The sequence below is a fragment of the Triturus cristatus genome, chromosome 1_2 (genome assembly GCF_964204655.1).
Source record: "Triturus cristatus chromosome 1_2, aTriCri1.1, whole genome shotgun sequence".
In the NCBI taxonomy this organism is placed as follows: domain Eukaryota; kingdom Metazoa; phylum Chordata; class Amphibia; order Caudata; family Salamandridae; genus Triturus; species Triturus cristatus.
This window is the reverse complement of record NC_140580.1, coordinates 65,410,241-65,432,556: the sequence shown is the minus strand read 5'-3', so window position 1 is coordinate 65,432,556 and position 22,316 is coordinate 65,410,241. Positions and strand designations below refer to the sequence as shown.

The window sequence follows — 22,316 nt, the reverse complement described above, 5'->3', positions numbered from 1 at the left end:
TGTGCCCAGGTCCTGACCCTCCCTTCTATCCTCCATGGTCCTTTATGCATGCCCCTGCACCCTCCTTCTTGCCCATCATAGCCATTGTGCTGCCACTAACCCTCCCGCTTGCCATGCATGGTCTTCTGTGCTGCCATGGCCCCTCCCACCTTCCCTGTGTGGTCAGCTAGCTGCCCCTGACCCCCTCCCACCTTCCCTCCATGGTCTGTGTGTATGCCATCATAGTCTCATTGTTGCTCTCCATGGTGTGTCTTGTTTCTAGTGCCCAACCTGCCTGACCTCCATGGTCATCTTGCTGCTCCTGCCCTGCCCCCTTGCCCCCAGCCCTCTGTTTCCATGTGCAGACCCCTATTTCCTCCCTCCTGGCTTGTCTGTTCGATTGTAATGCCCCTGATCCATCCCTCCTGCCCTTTATGGTCTGTTATGCTGCAGCTTTCTCTCCTGTCTGTCTATTATGGTCAGCTAGCTACCATTGCCTCTTTCCCCTCTGTTCTCTGTTGTCCATGTGCATGGTCCTGTCCCCTCCCTATTGCTTTCTATGGATTGTTGTGCTGCACTCCCGTCCCGCATGCGCTGTGTGGTGTATTGTGCTGCTGCAAACCCTGATGCCTGCCCTGTAGGGTCAGTTTGGTGCACCTCTCCATGTCCCTCCTGTCCTCTGTTATCCGAGTCCATGTCCCTATCCCAATTCCTCCTGCCTACCATGATCCAATGTACCATACTTGCGAACATTTTGAACTTGGTAAGAGGGAGATTTTGAAAAAAAACTGGGGTATTGATTTTCCCCTTTGAGTTACATTGAAAAAGAGGAGATTGTAGACAGGAGACAGATCAAATAAAGACCATTTGAGATTAAAAACATTGGACATTTCCTGGCTGAAACGGGTCTGTTGGCATGTATGGTTGTACTACCACTGCCTCTTCCTTCTGCCCACAATGGTCTATTATATTGCCACAGCCTCTCTTGCCAGTCCTGTATTGTTGGTTTGTTGCCCCTGCCCCCCTTTCCACTGCCCTCCATAGTCTGTTGTGCTGCCACTGCCCTTCCTGCCTGCCCAGTGTGGTCAAATTGTTGCATCTGCACTCTCCTACCTGCCTTCAATTTTCAGAGTCCGTGCCCCTGGTCTCTGCCTCTCAACAGTATCCCAATGAACAACTAGATTGCTAACATTCTATATTTATTACAAAAGTGTGGAACGCCTGACGTCATCTTGATGTAATCAAAACTGTAATACCTAGAGTATTTCCTTTAGAAATTACATATATGAGAGGGTCTTATTTCGTTCAAAATTATGGTTAGTGCTCTAAAAAACTAAAATGAGGACATATTTTCTGAGTTTTCAAATAGCGACAAATAACTTTTAAATTATTTGTAATCTTTGTTTTTTTATCCAGTTGACCACTTGATTAAATGTTGCACCTAGGGGAGAGGATGTGGTGTTACTTCCAGAGCTGCAGACTTTGCAACTGGGGAACCAGGTTGGAGTTTCTGCTTCAGCTAAACATTCTGTGATTCTGGTCAAATCATTTAATCTCCCCATGTCTACAACCAAAATGAATTTGATCTTGTGTGATGTAACCAATGCTCATGTAAAGCACTCCAATACCTGACAAGTCTGCACTATATAGAACTGCAAATACACAAAAAATAAGTGTTTTGCACACTTCTGTCATTGGGCTACATGTGGGTGATATTTGTGCTGCATTTGGGCTCTTTTGTCTCTGGTGGCCATCTTGGGAGATTTATTTGTTATGAAGTTTCCTAATTTCCTCATTTACTGCAGTCTCCTCAGTAGGAAATGCTTTCAGTTTTTTACTTTGATTCCATCAAGAAGGTATTCAGATATGTCACACATTTGCCATAAATTCTGAATGTTAGCACTCTAGTTGCTCATTAGATCACTGTAGTAAAGCTACTGCTCACCACGGAAGTCTGCTGCTGGTATTAAAAGTGCATGTTTCAGTCTGCATATCAGAAGTTGTTTTAATGAAATAGAAGAGGATTTGAGAAGTCACTCAAAATGTGCCCTAATTTTTCTTTCTTCAGCACTAATCATAATTTCTATGGCAAAATAAACCCCTCACTGTGTTCCTTTTTAAATGAAATGTTTTAAGTTTTACCAGTTAATTCCAATCAAGATGGCTTCAGGTGTGCCATACTGTTGTCATAAGTAAGACAGTAAGCGCTCTAGTTGTTCTTAAGAACACTCTGGGACATTCTGTCATTGGGCTATACTTGGGCTACATCTGGGTGATATTTGGGCTACATTTGGGCTCTTTTGTCTCTGATGGCCATCTTGGAGATGTATTTGTTATGAAGTTTCCTAATTTCCTTATTTACTGCAGTCTCCTTAGTGGGAATACTTTCAGTTTTTTATTTTGGTTCCATCAAGAAGGCATTCAGATGTGTCACACATTTGCCATAAATTCTGAATGTTAGCACTCTAGTTGCTCATTAGATCACTGTAGTAAAACTACTGCCCACCAGGGAAGTCTGCTGCTGGTATTCAAAGTGCATGTTTCAGTCTGCATGTCAGAATTTTTTTATGAAATAGAAGAGGATTTGAGAAGTCAAAATGTGCCCTAATTTTTCTTTCTGCAGAACTAATCATAATTTCTATGGCAAAATGAACACCCTCATTTTGTTCCTTTGTAAATTAAATGTTTTAAGTGTTACCACTTTATTCCAATCAAGATGTCTTCAGGTGTGCCATTCTTTTGTCATAAGTAAGACTGTTAGCGCTCTAGTTGTTCGCTAGAACACTCTGGGACATTCTGTCATTGGGCTATACTTGGGCTACATCTGGGTGATATGTGGGCTACATTTGGGCTCGTTTGTCTCTGGTGGCCATCTTGGGAGATTTATTTGTTATGATGTTTCCTAATTTCCTCATTTACTACAGTCTCCTCAGTAGGAAATACTTTCAGTTTTTTACTTTGATTCCATCAAGAAGGCATTCAGATGTGTCACACATTTGCCATAAATTCAGAATGTTAGCACTCTAGTAGCTTATTAGATCACTGTAGTAAAGCTACTGCTCACCACGGAAGTCTGCTCCTGGTATTAAAAGTGCATGTTTCAGTCTGCATGTCAGAATTTTTTAATGAAATAGAAGAGGATTTGAGAAGTCACTCAAAATGTGCCCTAATTTTTCTTTCTGCAGCACTAATCATACTTTCAATGGCAAAATGAACCCCCTCGTTTTGTTCCTTTTTAAATTAAATGTTTTAAGAGTTACCACTTTATTCCAACCATGATGGCTTCAGGTGTGCCATACGTTTGTCATAAGTAGGACTGTTAGCGCTCTAGTTGTTCTTTAGAACACTCTGGGAAGCTGCAGTAGAACACAAAGGAATCAACTGACAGTCTCTGCCATGTGAATTTACAGAAAATATGCTCTCAGTTTAGCTTATAGATCACCTTCCAAACCTCTGTGGGAAAAGCATGAGAAAATAGTTTTCTCTCAAACATGTTTCATGATATCACAGCAGAAGGCTTTTTCACATGGTAAAATCACCATAGAACACACCACAATTCCTAAAATGAGTATGGCACCATCAACAAATGATTTATAATGTAACTAAAGTCTTAAAACCTTCTATTAACGGCAATGCTTTTTAATGAGGTGCTATCATGTATATTGGTCCCAAGATGGCTGCCAACACTTCTTGGATGAAGTGCTGACAGCCAATCAGATCTCACGGTGAGATGTGTGGTTAGGCTCCGCCCAGATATATATGTGATTTTACTTTTGATTTTCTCAGGAACTACTGAACAGATTGACACCATATATGCAAAAGGCACATGCCTGACCTGAAGACTACCTCTTTGCCAAATTTCAAGCAATTCTGTTCAGCCGTTCGGGCTGTACCTTCGACTAAAGGTCCTATGGGAAAATGCATGGGAAAACGCGTTTTGGGACCCCCCTTTTTTCTCAGCCCCCGCTTGACGAATCACCCCGAGACTTTCAGGGTAGGAGCTGAGCGGAGCGCCCCATTAGTTTTGAAAATTTCACGAAGATAAGTCAACCGGCGCCAAAGTTATTCAAAATAGAATTTTCAGATTTCCTATGGGAACTCGGTCCTAACTATAACTATCTACTGGCGACCGCCAGTAGATAATGTGTGTGTGTGCGCATATATATGTGTGTGTATATATTTATATATATATGTGTGTGTGTGTGACTCGCACACTTCTACAAAGGGTGTATAAAAAAAATTATTATTTGGGAATCCTAAGTAGTATTTACAGAACGTTAGGTAGGATGTTTAGTGGATGTGATATGAATTAAAAAAGTATCTTTATTATTACATTCACTGAACACCAGTGTAACGAAGGTGCATGATCAAATAGTTCAAATTCCCATTCAGCAAGTCTTACAACCAGATGTTGGTAACCCCTAAAACAAATGTCTGCTAGTGCTTTCCCCTTAAACCAGCCCTACTGAATTCCTTGGTGAAGGCTCACCCCAGACACTTGGTTATAAGATCCCCGGGTGCTTTTGGCTACATATCATCTCTTTTAAACTCCAGAGATCCTCGCTGGGGCTCCGGTAAATGACTGTGTGCTGTGTCGAAGCCTGTTTCTGTCAGGTTGCTAGATTTTTACCTGTTGTATTTGAGTTTTAGGTGCCCATGATTTCTGTGTTTGTGCTTCATGCAGTTTTGACTTTCACAGGTTTGGAGAAGAAAGTACTGCTCGATTGCTGAGGTGGCTACAAAAGCAGAAGGTGCCATTGGATACCTCAATACTGGATATTGGAACCGGTAATGGCTTGTTACTGGTTGAAATGGTTAGTAATCAAAGACAAGTGGGTTTGGGACATGAAGAAAGTGTTTTACGTTTTACATGGCCTATTGCTTCCTATCTATTCTCGGGGTCACTGGAATTATGCAGCAGGTCCCCTCTTTCAGTCATGTGTATCTTACGTTCTCAGCGCCGTCATCCATTGTATGGCCTTCAGCTCCGTCATTTTAAACACTTCTACATCCGGAAGTGTACTTCCTCTGCCAGAAACCTGTAGGTTCTCTTCAGTCCTCACAGGAAAATGGCGTCTTCTATAGTCCATCCAGCCACTGCAGCAAGATAACACATATATTTTGAGACATGCAGACACAGATTGCTCACAAAACTGCCAAAACATTCATTCACTTATACTACTAAATGTACTGGGCTACTAGTAGGTTACCCCCAATATCCCTTAGCCCCATCATACCAGGTTTTGAACTTTGCCCCTAGAGCTCTTTACAATCTTCTGAGACATACTCTTGCTTCCTCATATCACCAAACTGTCTGTCTCTCAGCCAGAAATAAAGACATACTCAAGTTGTTGAACCTGGAACCCAAGACCTGCTAGCGGGAATCGCCTAGTTACATCCAAACTGTCCTGTGTCGGTTTCACGTTTCTGTCCTATTATCTACCAACTTCACTGGAACTATCTACCACGTTTGTGCTGCCATCTTTCAAGAAATTTAAAAAAATCAAGTTTCATCTAATTCAGCTTGAAAGACAAGAATGATCACTGTCTTGCTCACCCCACACTGTTTTAGATATGTATATTCACCTGCCTGTATTTCTCACTAGTTACAGTTGTGCAAAAATGTAGATACCTGTTTATCTTCGACATTGATCTATTTTAATTTAAATGACACATTTAAGCCATATCACAAATACGCACCTTGGCCTAAAGTTAAGTACCCTAACCTCGTATGTGCAGTACTTTGCTTGTAGACCGTTTCTGGTCTAAATGTTATTATTGTTTTCTTAATAAATAAAACACATGTAGAAATAGAGCGCATTGTATGATAACACCAAGCCTTAAACACCTCCCGGTAGATCATATAACATGTAAAATCAATAAATACCAGGTTTTGTAGATGGCGTTTAAGCAAACAATTCTATTATATTGTTCAGTGAGACAGTCAAAAAAAAATGTGAAAACTCCCAATATGAATGTATTTTCAATATTTGTCATCAAGTTCATTTACATGTACAATTCTTCTAAGGAGGTCACACTTCCCATTCATCACTTACGGGCTAGTAAAGTTCTAGCCACCTATGGGATCAGAACGATTAAAGTTTAGTCACTGTTATCCTTGACAACTCCCATGATGGCACTCCATGCATAGTCATAGGATTGAATTTGGCCAGAGTTGATTTTTGTTCACCTTAATGCCACTCATTACTTGCTGCTGATAAGCGATTCTGTGTTAATGGCACAAGCCCTCAGAGAAATCATTCAGGGTTGAGATGGGCAGGTGTGGTGAAGTATAAATCTAACTAGATCAGCCTGGTTGTCGAGGATCCCGAGACCATTCACAATTTATTGTTGATGTTGTGAAGAGTTATCATTCCAGACACACGCTGAAATCCCATTAAAGACCCACAAGTCGTTAGCAGTTTGTATGAGAAAGACACTGGGGTACTTAACCAGCTTAAGTGAGTCATCTGGAACAGGGATTAAAGTGAGTTTTCCACCGCGGAGGTTTATACCAACAACTTCCTCAGGGGGCGTATCTTGAAGGGCAGTCTACCCTCTCGGTGAGCATTGCTCTGGCCCCAGGGTCCACATTACAGCCTCATTGTGCTTACACATTCCCTTTCATTTCTGTGGTGAACATTTGTTTCAGACCTGGCCCTGATTGCATTTTAGGTCCTGTCAGCACATGTGTTGTGCAATTTGGACTTTCACTTTTCTTTACATAAACAAGGGGCTGTTTAACTTATGGTAAGGAACAGTTTAAATATTTGATGGAATAGGATATGCAAGTTCTTTTATTTTAATATTTTTTATTTCATTAGTGTACAAAACCATTGACCAATGTATGATGATATAGTGGTAATTAACATGATTCCCATAAGTTGAGGGCAGAAGGGGGCCTAGCAGTCCCGGACTTCGAGTGGTATTATCTGGTGGCTCAACTCCAGTGGCTTACATAGGCGGTTGCCAGGGAATACAGGGGTCCGGAGGGCCCACAGGGCAGGTTGATTCCGCGGGATGTGCTGGCCTTCATAGTCTTACAGCAGAGGCTGGACCTTGCCCTGCTTACGATGGAAGAGCGTACACTCCGGCTGTGTTGGAACCGGTGCCAGAGGAGGGCGGCGATAACTCGCCCATATGCCCCGGAGATTCCTTTGGGAATGTGTACGGCGTTCCCGCATGGAGGCGACTGGTCTGGGCTGGCTGTTTGGGAGGAGTTGGGCGTGCAGATGGTGGGCGACTTATTCTGGGAGGGGGTGCTGCTGCCTTTCCAGGAGTTGCAGGACTCCTATGGGCTCCCACATGGGGACTTTTTACTTCACGCGGCCCTGGTAGCGAGCCTTCAGCGGCACTGGAATGCGGGGCTCTCGGAGCCACCGGTAGCTGCAGGTTGCCAATATGTAGTGATGGCGGCGGGGACGGCCAAGGCCATTACTTGTCTCTACCGCAGACTGTCGTCGGAAGGCCTACCGCCCCTTGCCGCCCTTAGGGGCAAGTGGGAATCGGACCTTGAGAAACCAATCCCCGAGACTACCTGGACCACGCTGGTGCGGCGGGCCTGGAAGGGAACGCGCAATGCCCGGTTCCAGTTGGTTCAATTTTTTACGCTGCACAGGGCATATTTGACGCCGGTTAAAATATTGCAATATTTTGGGGGTGCGCACTCGCAATGCCCGCGGTGCGGAAGAGAGGGTGCTGATTTTCGCCACATGTTTTGGTCCTGCGTTCAGTTGGGTGATTATTGGGCAGAGGTTATGGATTGCCTAAATCAGGTGACGGACCGTGTTATTGACCCGGACCTGGGGGCCTGTTTACTGCTTTGGTTCCCGCACACCCGCCGGACGAAGGTCACTAGCAAGTTTTATGACCTAGGATTGATAATGGCCAAGAGGGAACTGACTATGCACTGGAAGTCCAGGACGGGGCCTAGCTTCTTGCGGTGGAGGGCGGCCTTTGCGCGTTGGGCGGGGGCTGAGGGTGCGCTCCGGTTGCAATTAGCTCTTCGGAGGGATGACGAAAAGGCGCTGGCGACGGCACGTGTGTGTGGGAGGCGCTGGTGGTGGAACTTCAGGGGCTGATGTCTAACAACGGGACAGAGGGGGACACATCTGGCGGGCAGGAGGAGGCGGTGAACGGGGAGTAGAAGGGGAGGAGTAGCGAGCACTGGAAACAAGGGTGCGGCTAGGCGCGAGGGAAAGCCATGGTGCTCTAGTGGAGGTTGGGCACCCATGTATGCTTTATGGCAGGGAGGGGGCACATCAGGAGCGAGGAGAAAGACAGGAGGCACACTGACATGGGGTGGGAAGGGAGGGGGGAGGGCCCGTATGGGCTGGAAGCTTATTCTCCCGGATATTGGCTGGGAACTCTGTATGTGCAATACATTCTTTGACCGGGGAGGAAGCGGGGTTTGTACTGAGTTGTTGCTATGAAAACAATAAAAAATGTTTCAATAAAAAAAACATGATTCCCATAAGTTAATTTGCCTGATGTAAAAGGCATAAAAGATACCCTCTCAACTCGTTTAAGTGTAAGCATCAAATAAAGGGGAGCAAGTCTATAATTGTATGCATTACATCGCATACCATTTGTCCTACTGTTAGTGAACCCACACAAATCTACTCCCCTCGCTAATAGTTTGTTGCATATTTACAAAGTCCTCCTGAATTAGATTTTGATAACTGAATGTTGTAGAAATGAACTTCGAGGACCAGACTGAAGAACCCCTCTTAGCACAGTTGTAGAGTACCTTTCTAGTCATTAACCAATGGCTTGTACTGGCTTCTCCTTATTAATGCAAAATAAAAATATAGGCTGCACTGAAAAGATTGTATTGGAAAATGATAGCAGCAGCCAAGTCTAGGATTTAGGATGAATCCTCTCTAGCTGCTAGCCTAATGACCTCAGTCAGTTCCTAGTCTCAACACAGACGTTTGCCCTTTGAATTTGGGAACCTTGAAGAAGAGACTTCAATTTTAATTCTGTTTTCTTGGTAGATGGCTTAGTGGGTGGCTGGCACTCCACGCCTCACCAGTACTTGGCAGGACTGAATTTCCAATAATGCCTCCTTAGCCTTTCTTCTTTTAGGGGATCATTACAATAAGGGAAATTCAATTGCATAATAACCTCTAGCTGTGAGAGCCTCTTAATGACAATCCATTCTGTGATGTGTTTTTTATACATTGTACTGTTCTAGTTATTATTATTGAGTTGTGCACTATTATTGGTACTCAGGTTCTCAACCTTTGGGGTGTCTTTTTTTCAAGGCAAAGTCTGGTTACACAAACCTCACAGGAATTGACTACTCTGAAGCTGCAATCGAGCTCTCCCAGAGCATCTTGGACAAAGAAGACCGCTGCAGAAGTATCAAGCTGAAGGTACTGAGCGAGAGTGGAAAGGCCTCTGTATGGCGTTGTTAAAGGCAAAGGGATGGACTCAATGGATAGGTGCAATTACTACTAATGGGTACGTATTACATAGTAAAGTATGGGCAGATGCCCAGATCGTTCATAGAGATGAGTGTATGTGAACAATATGTTGTTCACCCTGGTATGAGCCATCTCTAAACCCAGAGTCCAAAGGAGGCAGAAGTAAAACTAGGAGGACTGTTTTTGCATAGAGTTGTTTTAGAGCTTTCCTAAGTTTATTAGGGGGCTTGCTTGGATGCTCTTATACCTTGTTCAGCAAGGTAAACATTTATGAACCAACCAACATGCTCTTTTGGTCAACAGCCATGCTCAGTTAAAGCAGCAGACTAGTCCAGTTGGAACAAGTGACTTGCTCTGTGATTCCAATAGACACAGTCAGTATGACAAACATACAGACTGTTCAGAATTTTCAGATACATGGTACAATGACCTGGCACTTTTGTGATTTATATTGATGGCCCCTCCTCCCCCAAGTGTCTCGTGATCATCTCCTTTCTCAATTGGTGGCTGACGACTGGCAGTGTTTCCTCCCTTTTAGGCGGATATTCTTTTTTTGTATTAATTTATTTTTTTGATTATGTCCCTTCTTCGGTGTTGATGCCAGCCGCGCTGTCTGATGGGGTGTCCCTTACTGGGTAAAGTTGTTCCCCATATCTGTTACTGGAGATGAAGCACAGTAAGGCTCAGTCCAACGAAGTCTCACTGTGCAGGCCATCCGTAGATGACGTCTGAGTTTCTTTTGTATTGCACATTGCACACAAGCAGTGATGCCAGCACCCTATCCAGAAGGGCTATTTGACAAGAGTTACTGTTCAGTTACTGTTTGAGTGTTATCAGCTCTAAACTGATTTAATCAGTAATACCCAAAGGTAGAAATATTACCTTGTTTGGACCTTAGACTGAACCTTGAGAATTTAATTGCAAACATTTTGTCTTCAGGGGCCCTAGAAATATATTGGCCCATGGTCCACAGTTCTGCAATTTATTGGGATTTTTTTTTTTTTAAAGGCTACGAAGGGAAGACTACTGTGAAATATACACAATATGCTGGGTTATTATAAAAATTTCACATTGCAGTTTTCTGACACACAAATTCAGTGCGAACTGCTAAATGCTAGATTTAGTGCAAAAATGCACCTCTACAAGAATTGCACATCACTTAGGTATGTTGTTTCTCAGAAAGGCACGACTAAATGAAGGACATTAATCAGCCATTTGTGGATCGATGCTTGAAGATTTCAAAATTCATCTATTCAACTGAAAATGTAAAAGGTGCACTGATTTTTATTGATCACGAGTACTTCTATTGTTTCAGGCTTTGCCACAATACCGGATGGGAGTATTTGGTGCTTAAGCAGTATTACCCTAAAGTTTCACCGTCCGGGATAGTGTGCTGCCGAAAAAAGGGATTCCTTCAAATGATTGCTTATTATTGTTTAAATGTGTGGGTAGGGACTATTGAGAATAGAATGATATTCTAAATATTGCTTATTAAAATGGGAACCTCCTTTGTATTTACACACGCTGAATCGTTACTGAAATCCAGGAATCCCCACTGAATCACTACTTGAAGCTGGGGACCGAGTCCTGTGACAACATGTTAAGAACTACTGGTCATTTCCCAGGGGTGTAAATACCAAGTGATATCAGTACTGAATGATTCCCCAAATGGCGCTCACATCTGAATCAAAGGAAACAAGTACTATCTAAGAATTGCCTTACCAAGAACCACATTTCATTGGAGCTAGCAATAAATTATACTTTTAATGTATGGGCTACCCTCCAGTTGTTTAGTACCTAAAGAAAGATTCAAGGCCAAATAAAGGGAGAAAAATAGAGTTTAAAAAAATGTATTATTATTTGGGGTGAGTGACTACCCACCTCAAGTAACATTCACAACCTTGTCAGTCACTAAATTAGCCTGAGTGCAGCCCTCTGGGAGCTACAGCACAGAGCAGAAAGGCTTAACTTAAGGCACTGTGTGAAGTGTTTATACATTACCAAAACAATAATAAAGTCAAAATACACAAACCTAAAACTCCGAAACCAAATTACAAAAATAAAGTAAAATTAAATAAACAAAATGACACAAATCCAATAAGAGTAATTCTAAAAGTTTTTTTAAGTTGGAAAAGTGCCAATAAGCATAAAGTGCCAATGATAGTCAATGGTCACAGTAGATTGGGACCTACGCACAGTTTTAGGCAGGCCGAGATGGAACGGGGGCCATAAACAACAACCAGGTTCATCCTGGTCAACGGTTTTACCTTCTTACTTTAGTCCTTTAAATCTTAATCCACCACAGGAATATACTTCTAAAGCCTGCCAAGACTTCAGGAATGGTAGTCACTTAGGAACTCACAGGATATCAGGCAGAGGGCAACAGCAGGATCCAATCCAGTTGCCACTTGCCAGAAGGGCAGTTTCAGAAAAGGCCTCTTGTAGCTTGTTGTATTCCAGTAGCTTAAACATGAGGTCTGCCTTATGAGCCTTGGAGTTCACTTTGTCCTGGGTAGCAGGTCGTTCAGGGCTACTCTCACGTCACAGGACCAGTCCTCTTCTGTTCTTCCTCAGGTCCAGCAGTGTTCTGAAGTGGGTGCCTGGAGGTGCCAGATTTATGCCTGGCACTGCCTAGTGGGTGGGAATGGCTCCTGGGCACACATTCCCAGGGGTAAAAGTTCTGAGGGTCAACATTACCCACTTTGGTCATTATCAAAATGGTGAAAGTCTTCGGTCATACTAAACTTGGAGTCTGAGAGCTAGGGGTGTGGAGGGGGTGTACTATAGAACTCCTAGTGGCCTCCCACATCTAACACCAAACTCCAGTTTGAAGAAGCCACTGTACCCCCTCAGTAAGCCCAGAGACAGAAGTCTGGTAGAACAAACGCAGGGTTTTCCGGCAACCAGATTGTGGATACCCAAGAATAGCACTGGCATCCTGTGTCCTACCTTTCAAGTGTGGCTCCAGTGTTATATGCAAAACCAGCAGACCTGTAAACCAGCATTTGACAATGCTGTGTCAATAAAGATGCCTCCAACCGCCCCCCCCCCTCCCCCACCCTGCATATTCAGTGAGGTTCAGATTTAGGAAATCTCTGCCCATTCAAGTCTGCCTAATGTTTGCTTCTGAGAGGCAATTTACACCTTTTTCACACCTATTCAAAGTCAAATTACTGGCTGGGAGAAGCTGGAAAGCAAGTGCAAATTAGTCTTCAGTAACTTAAAGCAGGGAAAATGTAGCTTTTTAAAAAGTATTTTTCCTTAACATTCATTACTAATAGACTTAACCATTGAATTCGATTTTTAATAAAAATAGTTCTGTAATTATTTTTCTAGTTAGTCCCATCCCAAGATATAGTATTAAGGGTTTTAATCTGTACCCTGCCACAGTGGAAAATAGCATGTGGGTGCTAGTCACACTAAGTGCATGTTATCATCAATTTTATACATGTATTACTTTTAAATACCATTCAAACTGAGTTGTTCGCCACATGGCCTGCACTGGTGTGACTTCTTAATAATTAAAAGAGAGGTTATGACCTGTCAAAAGGATTTATTTTGACAGGTCGAATTGTAGCTGCAATGATAAGCCTGAAGCCATGTTTTACACTGGCACTGTAGTGCATTGACCAATAGGTGCTGCTGACCACTAGTGACATTTAACTTACAGGCCGTTGGTAATATATACTAGGGACTCATAGGTAACTTAAATATACCAAATTCGAGGATGCTAATTTGACCATGGTTATAGGGTTAGCAAAGGCACTTTACCACTGGTTAGCAAGATTAAAGTACAGAGAGTTCTAATGCAAAAATTTAGAGTCCAGCAAAAGGCGCAAAATATGGAGTGAACACACAGATATAACAGATTTCCTACAGAGAGGAAATGTGGAAAATAATCACATCTGCTTCAGTGTATCACAAGGATATTTTGTTAGTTGAACCACTTACTAAAGCAAAAGGACAGTGAAAGCATCTAACTCATCAAAGGCATTGTTCAAAGTTCTGAATATCTCGTGATTATATCCATAATAGTTCAACTACTTCACAGAGCATTGTAATAAATCTCTCTGCTTCTTGAGTTATCAAAGTGGAAAATGTAGAGAAATGTATGTATAGGAAACTAATGAAGTAGATTTCGCCATAAGTCAGCACAGACTTAGGACTAAGCAAGGTCTTCACTTACCAACATGCTGCTGCTTTAGATATGTAAAGAGAGATTTTGAAAACAATGACAAGAATATTACCTTTTATGTGAACTCTGACGTATAGGCACATGGAAAGTAGAAAGACCCTCTGTGGCTGGCCCATAGCTACACATTCAAGTCGAGAACATCAGGAGGTAGATGGGGAAATAGTGCTTTCAGGGTAACAGTGGCATATTGAGGAATAAAGCCTCGGAGACATTATAATAATGCTTGGTAACAGTGGCTGATTTTCTACTTCATTTCAGCTTGCACCTGAATTGTGTCCTTACACCTTTTTAGTTTTTCCCTTGGTTTGTTGTGGAGAAATTTGGGGAAATCCATCGAGAGAGCAAAGATGGCGATCGCCAAGACCCATCGCCCGCCCACACCACTCCTCTCTCCGCCTAATGACCGGCCGGACAATTGACTGCTTTATCTAAGCAGAGGCCGCTGGCTTCTTGGTGTCCAGACCACGGCTCTGAAAATTATTTCCAGGGCCGGGAGGTGGCTGCATGAGACCAGAGCCACGGCTGCACTCTTCGTCATGACGGGACGTGCAACAAAGTCAATCAAATCGCAGACAACCGGAGCAATTACTACAGGCAGCAAAAGTGTAGGAGCGGGATCAGAGGCAGCAAAGGAGTCAAGACAGAAAGAGAGCTCCACCAGGACCAGATGGGACCCAAAGGTGCGCAAAAAGCAAGCGGTAAAGGCACTCTTAGGTAACGGGCTGCAGGAGGAGGGACTCTCCAACCAACTATTGCCTCCTGGCTTGCCCCCCCTTGTTAGGGGGGATAGGAAACTGTCGAACACTCTCATGAGGCGAGTAATACTAACTTATGTTGTGATGCCCCTATATTAGGATAGGAGCATCCCCAAACTAAAATCCCTGTAGTGTCTGGGACTGCTGTGGATCTGAATGCTGAGTTGGGCAGGGGCAGTATTAATCCTCCTACGATTACCCCCGGTAACGCACAAAGTTGTAATCCCATTCTGTATTTGAATTTGGGGTAGGAAACTAGTTTCGCCACGCAAGAGTTAGATCAAACGGGGAGGAAGAGGTGACCCCCAGAGTAATTAAGCTAAAGGATACTACCATACCTAGCCCCGGGAATATAAAGTACAAACAGATTATATGGCATCGGGTAGATGCTCTTCCTACAAATGACACTGTATTGCATTGTCCTTGATTTATGTAATGAGAATATTTGTTTTATGATTGTGGGAATTCTGATTGTAACATACTGAGTTGCTCTGTGGAAGAACAAGTTAAAATAAAAAAATATATAAAAAATAAAGTACAAACAGATGGGAACACTATCCCCCCAAATGGCCAGGGGGCGAGAAGTTTTTTTCTCTGACGGATAGGTCGGGCTCTTCCAGACAGGAATGTTCATCTCCTGGAAGCGAAGTTTCTCTGGACTCTGATAGTAGTGTTTCCCTGGATGATCCCCAAAACACGCAAAGAAGAAGAAAGTCCTCAAAGAAGAAACACAGGAGGGTAGGGGAGGAGGCTCCACTCAGGAACAGCAAGCAGAAGTTGAAATGGGACTACTCCAATGACCAGCTCTCATTCCAAGATCCTGGGATAAGCGACAAGGGCTATGCGGAGGAAGGACCCGCCGCTGGGGGACAAGAACCATCTCTTACCACCATTTTATGTCCCTTAAACAGATGCAGGAAGAGAACCATAGTGAAAGCCGACGGGCACGAGTCGCCTCTAAAAAACTACAGGTTGGGATGCGTAAGCTAAGTAAAGTCTGTGGAGAATTTGCGGACCTACTGACCACCGTTGAAGGATGCACAGAGTACCTGGAGACTCGAGTAGAAACCCTGAAGGCCCAGGTGCGGCTTTGGCTGATGTAATACTCAATTTAGAAGATCAGGAGAACTGCCAGCGGCAGAATAACTTATGTCTGCTCGGTATCCCTGAAGGGGTGGAGGACGACAACCCAAGGGACTTTGTGGTTAGTCTATTAAGAGGAGCCTTTCCCGGATCAAGTAAATTAGGATTGGAATGCAGAGCTCCAACGGGCACATCACTTCCCCCTAATGGCAGGGAAACATCCTCGGAATGAATCTGAAAGTCCCAGGGCTATGCTTGTCTATTTTGTCAATTTTTTACTGAGGCAATACATCTATGATAAGGCATGACCAAACGCTAAATAATATTTCGAAGGAGTGTCATTTTTTTCCAAACCGGACTTTGCACATGCTACTGTGTAAAGAAGATGACCCCTCCGGCAGTTAATCAACCCCTTCCAAAGGTTCGGAGCCGAAGTTTACCTCTTAAACCCAGCCAGGCTAAAAGTAATCTTTAGAGGGAACACTCGTAGTTTCACATCGGAGATACAGGCCCAAGACAATTTGACAGAACTGAGTCCAGGGAACAGTAATACTAATGTCAAATAACATCAATGACATTTAGGAGGAAACTGCAAAGTCATTGCTTGAGGGAAGTAGTAGGAGAGGACTAATGGGGAAGGAATGTTGTTCTTCTCTTTATTTGCTGTGTTTCTTTTAATTTATTTATTTTTCTCTTTCTTTTTATTTTTTTCTTCTCCTTACATATTTTGTGGAGAGAGGGGCGGGGGGGCAAGGGGCTAGGGACACATCCCTCAGGCTATGCCTGATTGCTCAGTTTTCAGGGACAGGGGTTGGGGGTGCCGTGAGGGGGAGGGGGTGGGAACATGGATGAATAGAATCACACAACTTGTTTGTATTGGGTGTTTGATTTTTGATACTGGACATGTTTACAGTTCTAGGCACAGGCGTGGACGAGGATGGCATAGTACACTATGGCAGAACGAATGATGGGTGCTGGGAAGCTTTGTATAGCCTCACTTAATATATGCGGGCTAAACGATGCCAAGAAAAGACAGAGGGTATATCTAGGGCTGCAATCACTGTGTGCAGACATTGTCTGCTTGCAGGAAACTCACACAGAAGAGTCAAGGGTGGGTCTATTAAGAAATTTGGGTTATAAGCTGATAGGAGGGACCACTCAAGGATCACATACCTGGGGTGTTGCCATTCTTGCCAGGCACAATAGAATGCAGTTTTCACAGAAACGAGTGGACTCAATGGGGAGATGGGTGATCACTAAGTGCAATTGAGCAGGAATGGACACTTTTACTCTCTGTTCTGTTTATGGGTTTTAATGTCAATCTACCAAATAACAGAGTACGCCCTTTAAATATGTAGGGAGAAAACCCAGTGTTTCAAGCGCTCTCATTTTATGTAGTACACATTTGCTTGCAGGATGTCTGGGCAACGGGGCGGCCACTAGAAGATGGGTTTACCTTTTTTTCTGCTCCCCATCACAAACATGCACGATTGGACTATTTTTTTGTTTCTTCCATGATCCAGTAAAAGTGCAAAATAGATAGACAACTCAGACTCCTATCTGACCATAATTCGCTCATATTGGAACTTACAGGGATGGGGGTAGGCTCAAGTTCCCCAATATGGACTTTTGAGAGGGCACTGCTTCTTGGTGAAAGCTACAAGAAGCATATGAGGGATTGGATTCCGGGATTCTAGAGTGGAAATATAGGTATAGCCTCCCTAGTCAATGTTTGGGACTCTCTTAAAGCTGGCATTCATGGGGAGGGCATCCAATTTTCCCTAAATAAAGGGAAATACAATAAACGAAAGCTACAGGAACTTCACTTAAGACTTGTTCAAGCAGAATTAAAATTTGTAGCGGCTGAACAGACAGGGGAGGGGGTTGGCTAGACCCAAATGGAGGTCGCTATAGCAGAAATTAATGATGTCTTTACGAAAAAAATAGTTGATAGGGCCCCACTCCATCAAGAAATGGTTTATGAAAATAACGAGAAGATAGGGCACCAATTGGCAGTACGAACCCGACAGGAGTATGTACGTAGGGAGGTCACTAATATCAGGGATCCTGATGTGGGTATTGTCACCAACCCCAAAGAGATTCAAGCAGCTTTCCAGAAATATTATCAGAATCTTTATACCGAAGAACCCGAGAGGTTAGCCCATCAGCGACTTTACTCAATCAGTAATTACTTAGATCTAACACCCACGACAATACTGATAGAGGAAGATAAAGAGGGCTTAGAAGTACCTCCGGGAATGGATGAGATACTTTTGGCACTCTCGAGCTTATCAGATGGGAAAGCAGCGGGCCAGACCTAATACCCTCTGAATTGTATTAGGCTTTTGCAAACCAGTTAAAAGATGTACTGATGGACCTCTTTACCTAAACTTTTAATGGGGCTACTACACCACAGTCATGGGCAGAATCTAAAATTGTTGTTTTTCCCAAAAAGAATAAACATATGCAAGAGCTAGGCTCCTACCGCCCTATTACCTTGATTAATTGTGATGCAAAAGCTTATTCAAAGGTACTGGCATCCCGTCTGTCTAGAGTAATTGATAAAATAGTGGTTAATTACCAACATGGATTCATTCCCGGTAGGGGGACCATTGATCACATCAGAAGGATAATATCCCTATTTGATGTAGGACATGACAGGAGACCCTACGGCAGCAATCTTGCTTGATGCTGAGAAAGCTTTCGATAGGGTCTCCTGGCATTTTTCTGTAGCTCACTATGCAGAGGAAGGGGATTGGCCCAAACTTCATCAGGGCAGTCAGGTCCTTGTATACCAACCCTGTGGCTAGAGTTAGTATAAATGGGGAATCATCGGGACTCCTGAGCATTAGAAGAGGAACGCGGCAGGGTTGCCCCTGCTCTCTGCTGCTCTTCGCACTGTATATTGACCCCTTCTTGCAAAAACTGGAAGGTAATCCAAATATACCCCCCGTCGTAACACAAGGTCATAGTACCTCTGTTCTGACATATGCCGACGACTTGGTGGTGGTCACCCCGTATCTCGATCTAGCCATAAAAACTATAGAGGAAGAAGCAGCAGTCTTTGGGGAACTGTCAGGGTATTCCCTGAACAGGGGGAAAACGCAGATAGTTATCGACTAACATGTTGTAACAATGGACAGTAGGGTGGTCGAGAGTGCTAACTATCTGGGAGTTATAATTAAGGCGGACTTGGACACCATTGTAGACGTGAACCTAACACCTGTCGCAGAAAAAAACTAAGCTTAATTTGAGGAAGTTGGATAACGTTCACTTAACACTGGTTGGTAGATGCAACTTAATTTAAATTATTTATTTATCCAAACTGCTGTTTCTGATGAGAGCCATCCCCTTTTATTCGCTAATTATTGGTTTAAAAAAATCGAAAATATATTTTCTCAATTTATATGGGCCTATTCGAGACCCAGAAAATCGGCCACATGGTTGACATTCCCCACAGAACGTTGTGGGTTGGCTTTACCTAATCTAAAGCTATATTATAAGGCCACTGCATTAGTGCACTTTACGATCCTTTTGAGACATCTCCCCAGTGATTATCCACCACAACATCCCTCAACGTATCAATTGTTGATTGGTACTGAGGATGCCTATGGCATCAGTTAGAAATGGGGTACTATAAAAGGGTAAGATTTAAGACTCTCATGACAGCCTACAAAATATGGGTTCCTATTCATCGTCTTCTGGGATTAGGTAGGCTCAATTATTATACTCCCCTCCAGGACCACCCACAGCCGCCAGAGAAAAAGGGCTTTAAAATATGGGAGCAGCTGTCCAATTGGTTTGATCTAACAAGGGATAATTGAAACAGGATCGATCGCACATAAGAAGTATATAATCAGTGATGTATTATCTTCTTTGTTTATGCCATGTGGCTTACTTGATCATGAGGCTGATCTCTGATCAATTTCTTCCGAATTGCACATGCACTTTATAGAATGCACTGAATTTGATGCATTGTATGAAATTCACAGATCTCTACTTATTTTAGCGCTTTGTATATAACTGGGCCATAGACTGTATTTGAAAAGTTTTTTTTAATCTAATAAAAAATATATACAAAAAAGAAAAGGTTTGTTCTGGAATGTCTGTCCGTATGAGGTTCTCCGTGATCTTTTTGCTTTCTGATCCCTCCTGCTTTAAGTTTATCCATACCTACATCCTCTGGTATACTGATTTTCTGCTTCGCGGTACCACTCTCTAGTTGTTACCCTGTAACTAGGGGCTAGTAGTTGTACATTGCTGTCGACAGCCTTACTCCAGATATCAGTGATTAGCTAAAATCTTATTCTATACATACCTGATCTTTGACATGCTTCATAATCTTGTATGATCTAATTTAGTGTTAATATGATCCCATTACAGGCTGGGGTTTCCACCAAAAGTCCTAGGCTGTCTGACCTGAGCAGTGAGGAGTATAAAAGGTTGCTTTTGACACAATCCCTGGGTTTTTCTTTCTATCTACCTTCCCCTTTTGGACATTATGAGTGTATTCTTCTAACCTGATTTAACACAGGCTTTGGTTCTGTTCAGACAGGGCCGGACTGGAAACCCAAACAGCCCTTCCAAATTTGATCAGACCTGTCCCCATACTGTGCATAGAGAGCGAGTACAGCTTGCGAGCATGACCCCTGCAAGAGGGGAAGGGGGAAGTCTCCTTCCAAGAAAATTTGGCAAAAGAAAGGAAAACATTGTGCATTTTACAACACATACTTCCTTACATATTTAAAAGTATTAACTTTTAAAGCATAATAAATGATGACCTTTACAGAGCACCAGGTTACCAAGTCATAGTCATAGGAATTCTTATGGAGAACATCAAAAAGAAAGATTGACCAGAGAGTAGATTAACAGAAAACACAAAAATTAAGACAGACCTGTCCCAATACAGTGCAAAGCGAGCAAGCTTAACCCTTAAACCAGCGTGGGAGAATGATGCATTTTACAACACGTTTTTGATTATTTTAGGTTATTATTGAATGTGTGAACTCAAAGAACTACAAACAGGGCTCATTTTAGGCCAAGGCAATACAAGGTGCATGCATGGGTGCTATCGGCAAGCATCAAACGCTGCACCTCTTTTAGGGGGTCCTCACCAAAAGGTCACTTTGCCAATTCAAAAAATCTCGGGGCCTAAACCTGCCTAGAGTCGCGCTGATAACTTTACTCAGAAAAACAAGGCATATAAACACCTAAAAGGACACGCAGCAAAAAAACGACTTCAAGATTTGTGAAACACGTTGCAAACATAGCCAACATGAGTATCTCGACTGAAACTATATTATTTATTTCTGACGCTAAAAACATCCTTGGGTATTTGAAATCCCTACTCAAGGATTGAATAGCAAATGAACATACGCCTTTTTTAGCAGTGCGCCATAAGCCGCCATTACAAGTGTGTGACGTTAGACAGGGACACAAGCAGAGCATTTCTCGTCCAAAGCCTGCCCTTCCCAAACGAAGGAAACTGCTTCTTATCTACTGTTGCTTTCGACAGTCACGCATGCTGGTGAAGTAAACCAAGATGCCATGCGTTTTCCAGTTTGTTTCAGAATGAGGTACAAATTAAAAAGACTAGAGAAGAGAAAGGCTCCTCTTAAAGAATAAAGTAAACTGTACTTCAACCCAACAGTCTACACTCCAAACCGTCCTCCCAAAGCACTGTCTCCCTATCTCTCCCTCTCCACGCACAGCATTTTCCTCGTTGAGTTCTGACGAACTTCTTTCCTTAGCAGTAATTACAAAATAACTAGGGGAGTTTATAAATGATCAGGGACTGCAAATACCTGCTGCTTCTGTCAAGAAAAGTGCTTACACCTTGGGCCTGCTCAAAGTGCCTTGGGTTCTGCCATTAGAAGCAGTATAAGGCCGAGGTATAGGTACACATGCAGACTGCATCAAGTGTCTCGTCCCATAGCAAAAGACAATAACATTAATACCATGCTGCGGGAGTGCACGGCTGTTTTAACTGTCTTGCATATGCTTCTACAACCTCTCTTTGATGTCTCCTGTGCTTGTTCGCTCTGTTATTGTGGGCAGGTGTCAAGATATCCATGGGTAAGTGTGATCAGGGTGCTTGCCGTGGTGTAGAGCCGGGCAGCCCTCCTTGCAGAGGTAAACAGAAACAGCTAGGCTGGAATTCCGTCATGTAGAGCCCTTGCAGTGTCAGCTAAGTGCTTGCCTGATCTAAACAAGGAAGTGGCTCTGTATATATAATAAACAGTACCCATGCTGTCGTGTCGAAGCCCCAGTCAGGCTGCAACCTGTTTATTCTAGATCGATAGCTCTGTTGCCCATCGGACAGTAACAGTTATGACATTTGCGTGGTGACCCTTATCGCTTGTACTGAGTGTTTAAGGTGTAATGATTGGGTGCCTATGAAATTGAAATGTAAGCAATGCGGTTTCAGAGAATGTTATCCTACATGGACACGCATGCAAATGTGTGTCGAAAGTCAATGTGTTTGGAAAAGAAGGCAACTTAAGAAGTGGGAGCATATAAAATGGTGATGTTTCTAACCGGCCTGTCTTGGCCACATGACACTGGAAAACTCCAGTGCTAGATCTTAAAGGGAAAATTTCGGTTGCATTACAGTAGATAAGCAGTTTGTCTCTCAAAACAAACATTTCTATGTAGAAGCTGAAATACCTGCCAAGATTGTGGCATGATTAGATTGTGGAGCATCTGGTTATTTTATGACTTTGACTTCTCAACAACAATAGAGCATGTCCTGTGATAACTTATTTTTATCCGTCATAATGGACATATTAAAATTGCCATATCATAAGAATATCTTCTATATAAAAATATTATATGTTTCTTGAAGGGATTAGAAGTATGATCAATGTACGAGGTCTA

General features: G+C 43.0%; 1 protein-coding gene across 1 annotated transcript in view; it reads left to right on the top strand.

Annotated features, from left to right (window-relative positions):
* EEF1AKMT2 (EEF1A lysine methyltransferase 2) overlaps window positions 1–22,316 on the top strand; it is a 171,621-nt gene that overhangs the window by 122,967 nt on the left and 26,338 nt on the right. Inside the window, exons 3-4 of the mRNA XM_085601573.1 lie at window positions 4,679–4,793; window positions 9,246–9,356. Of these exons, the coding sequence (XP_085457699.1) occupies window positions 4,679–4,793; window positions 9,246–9,356 (226 nt within the window). The remainder of the gene's footprint in view (window positions 1–4,678; window positions 4,794–9,245; window positions 9,357–22,316) is intronic.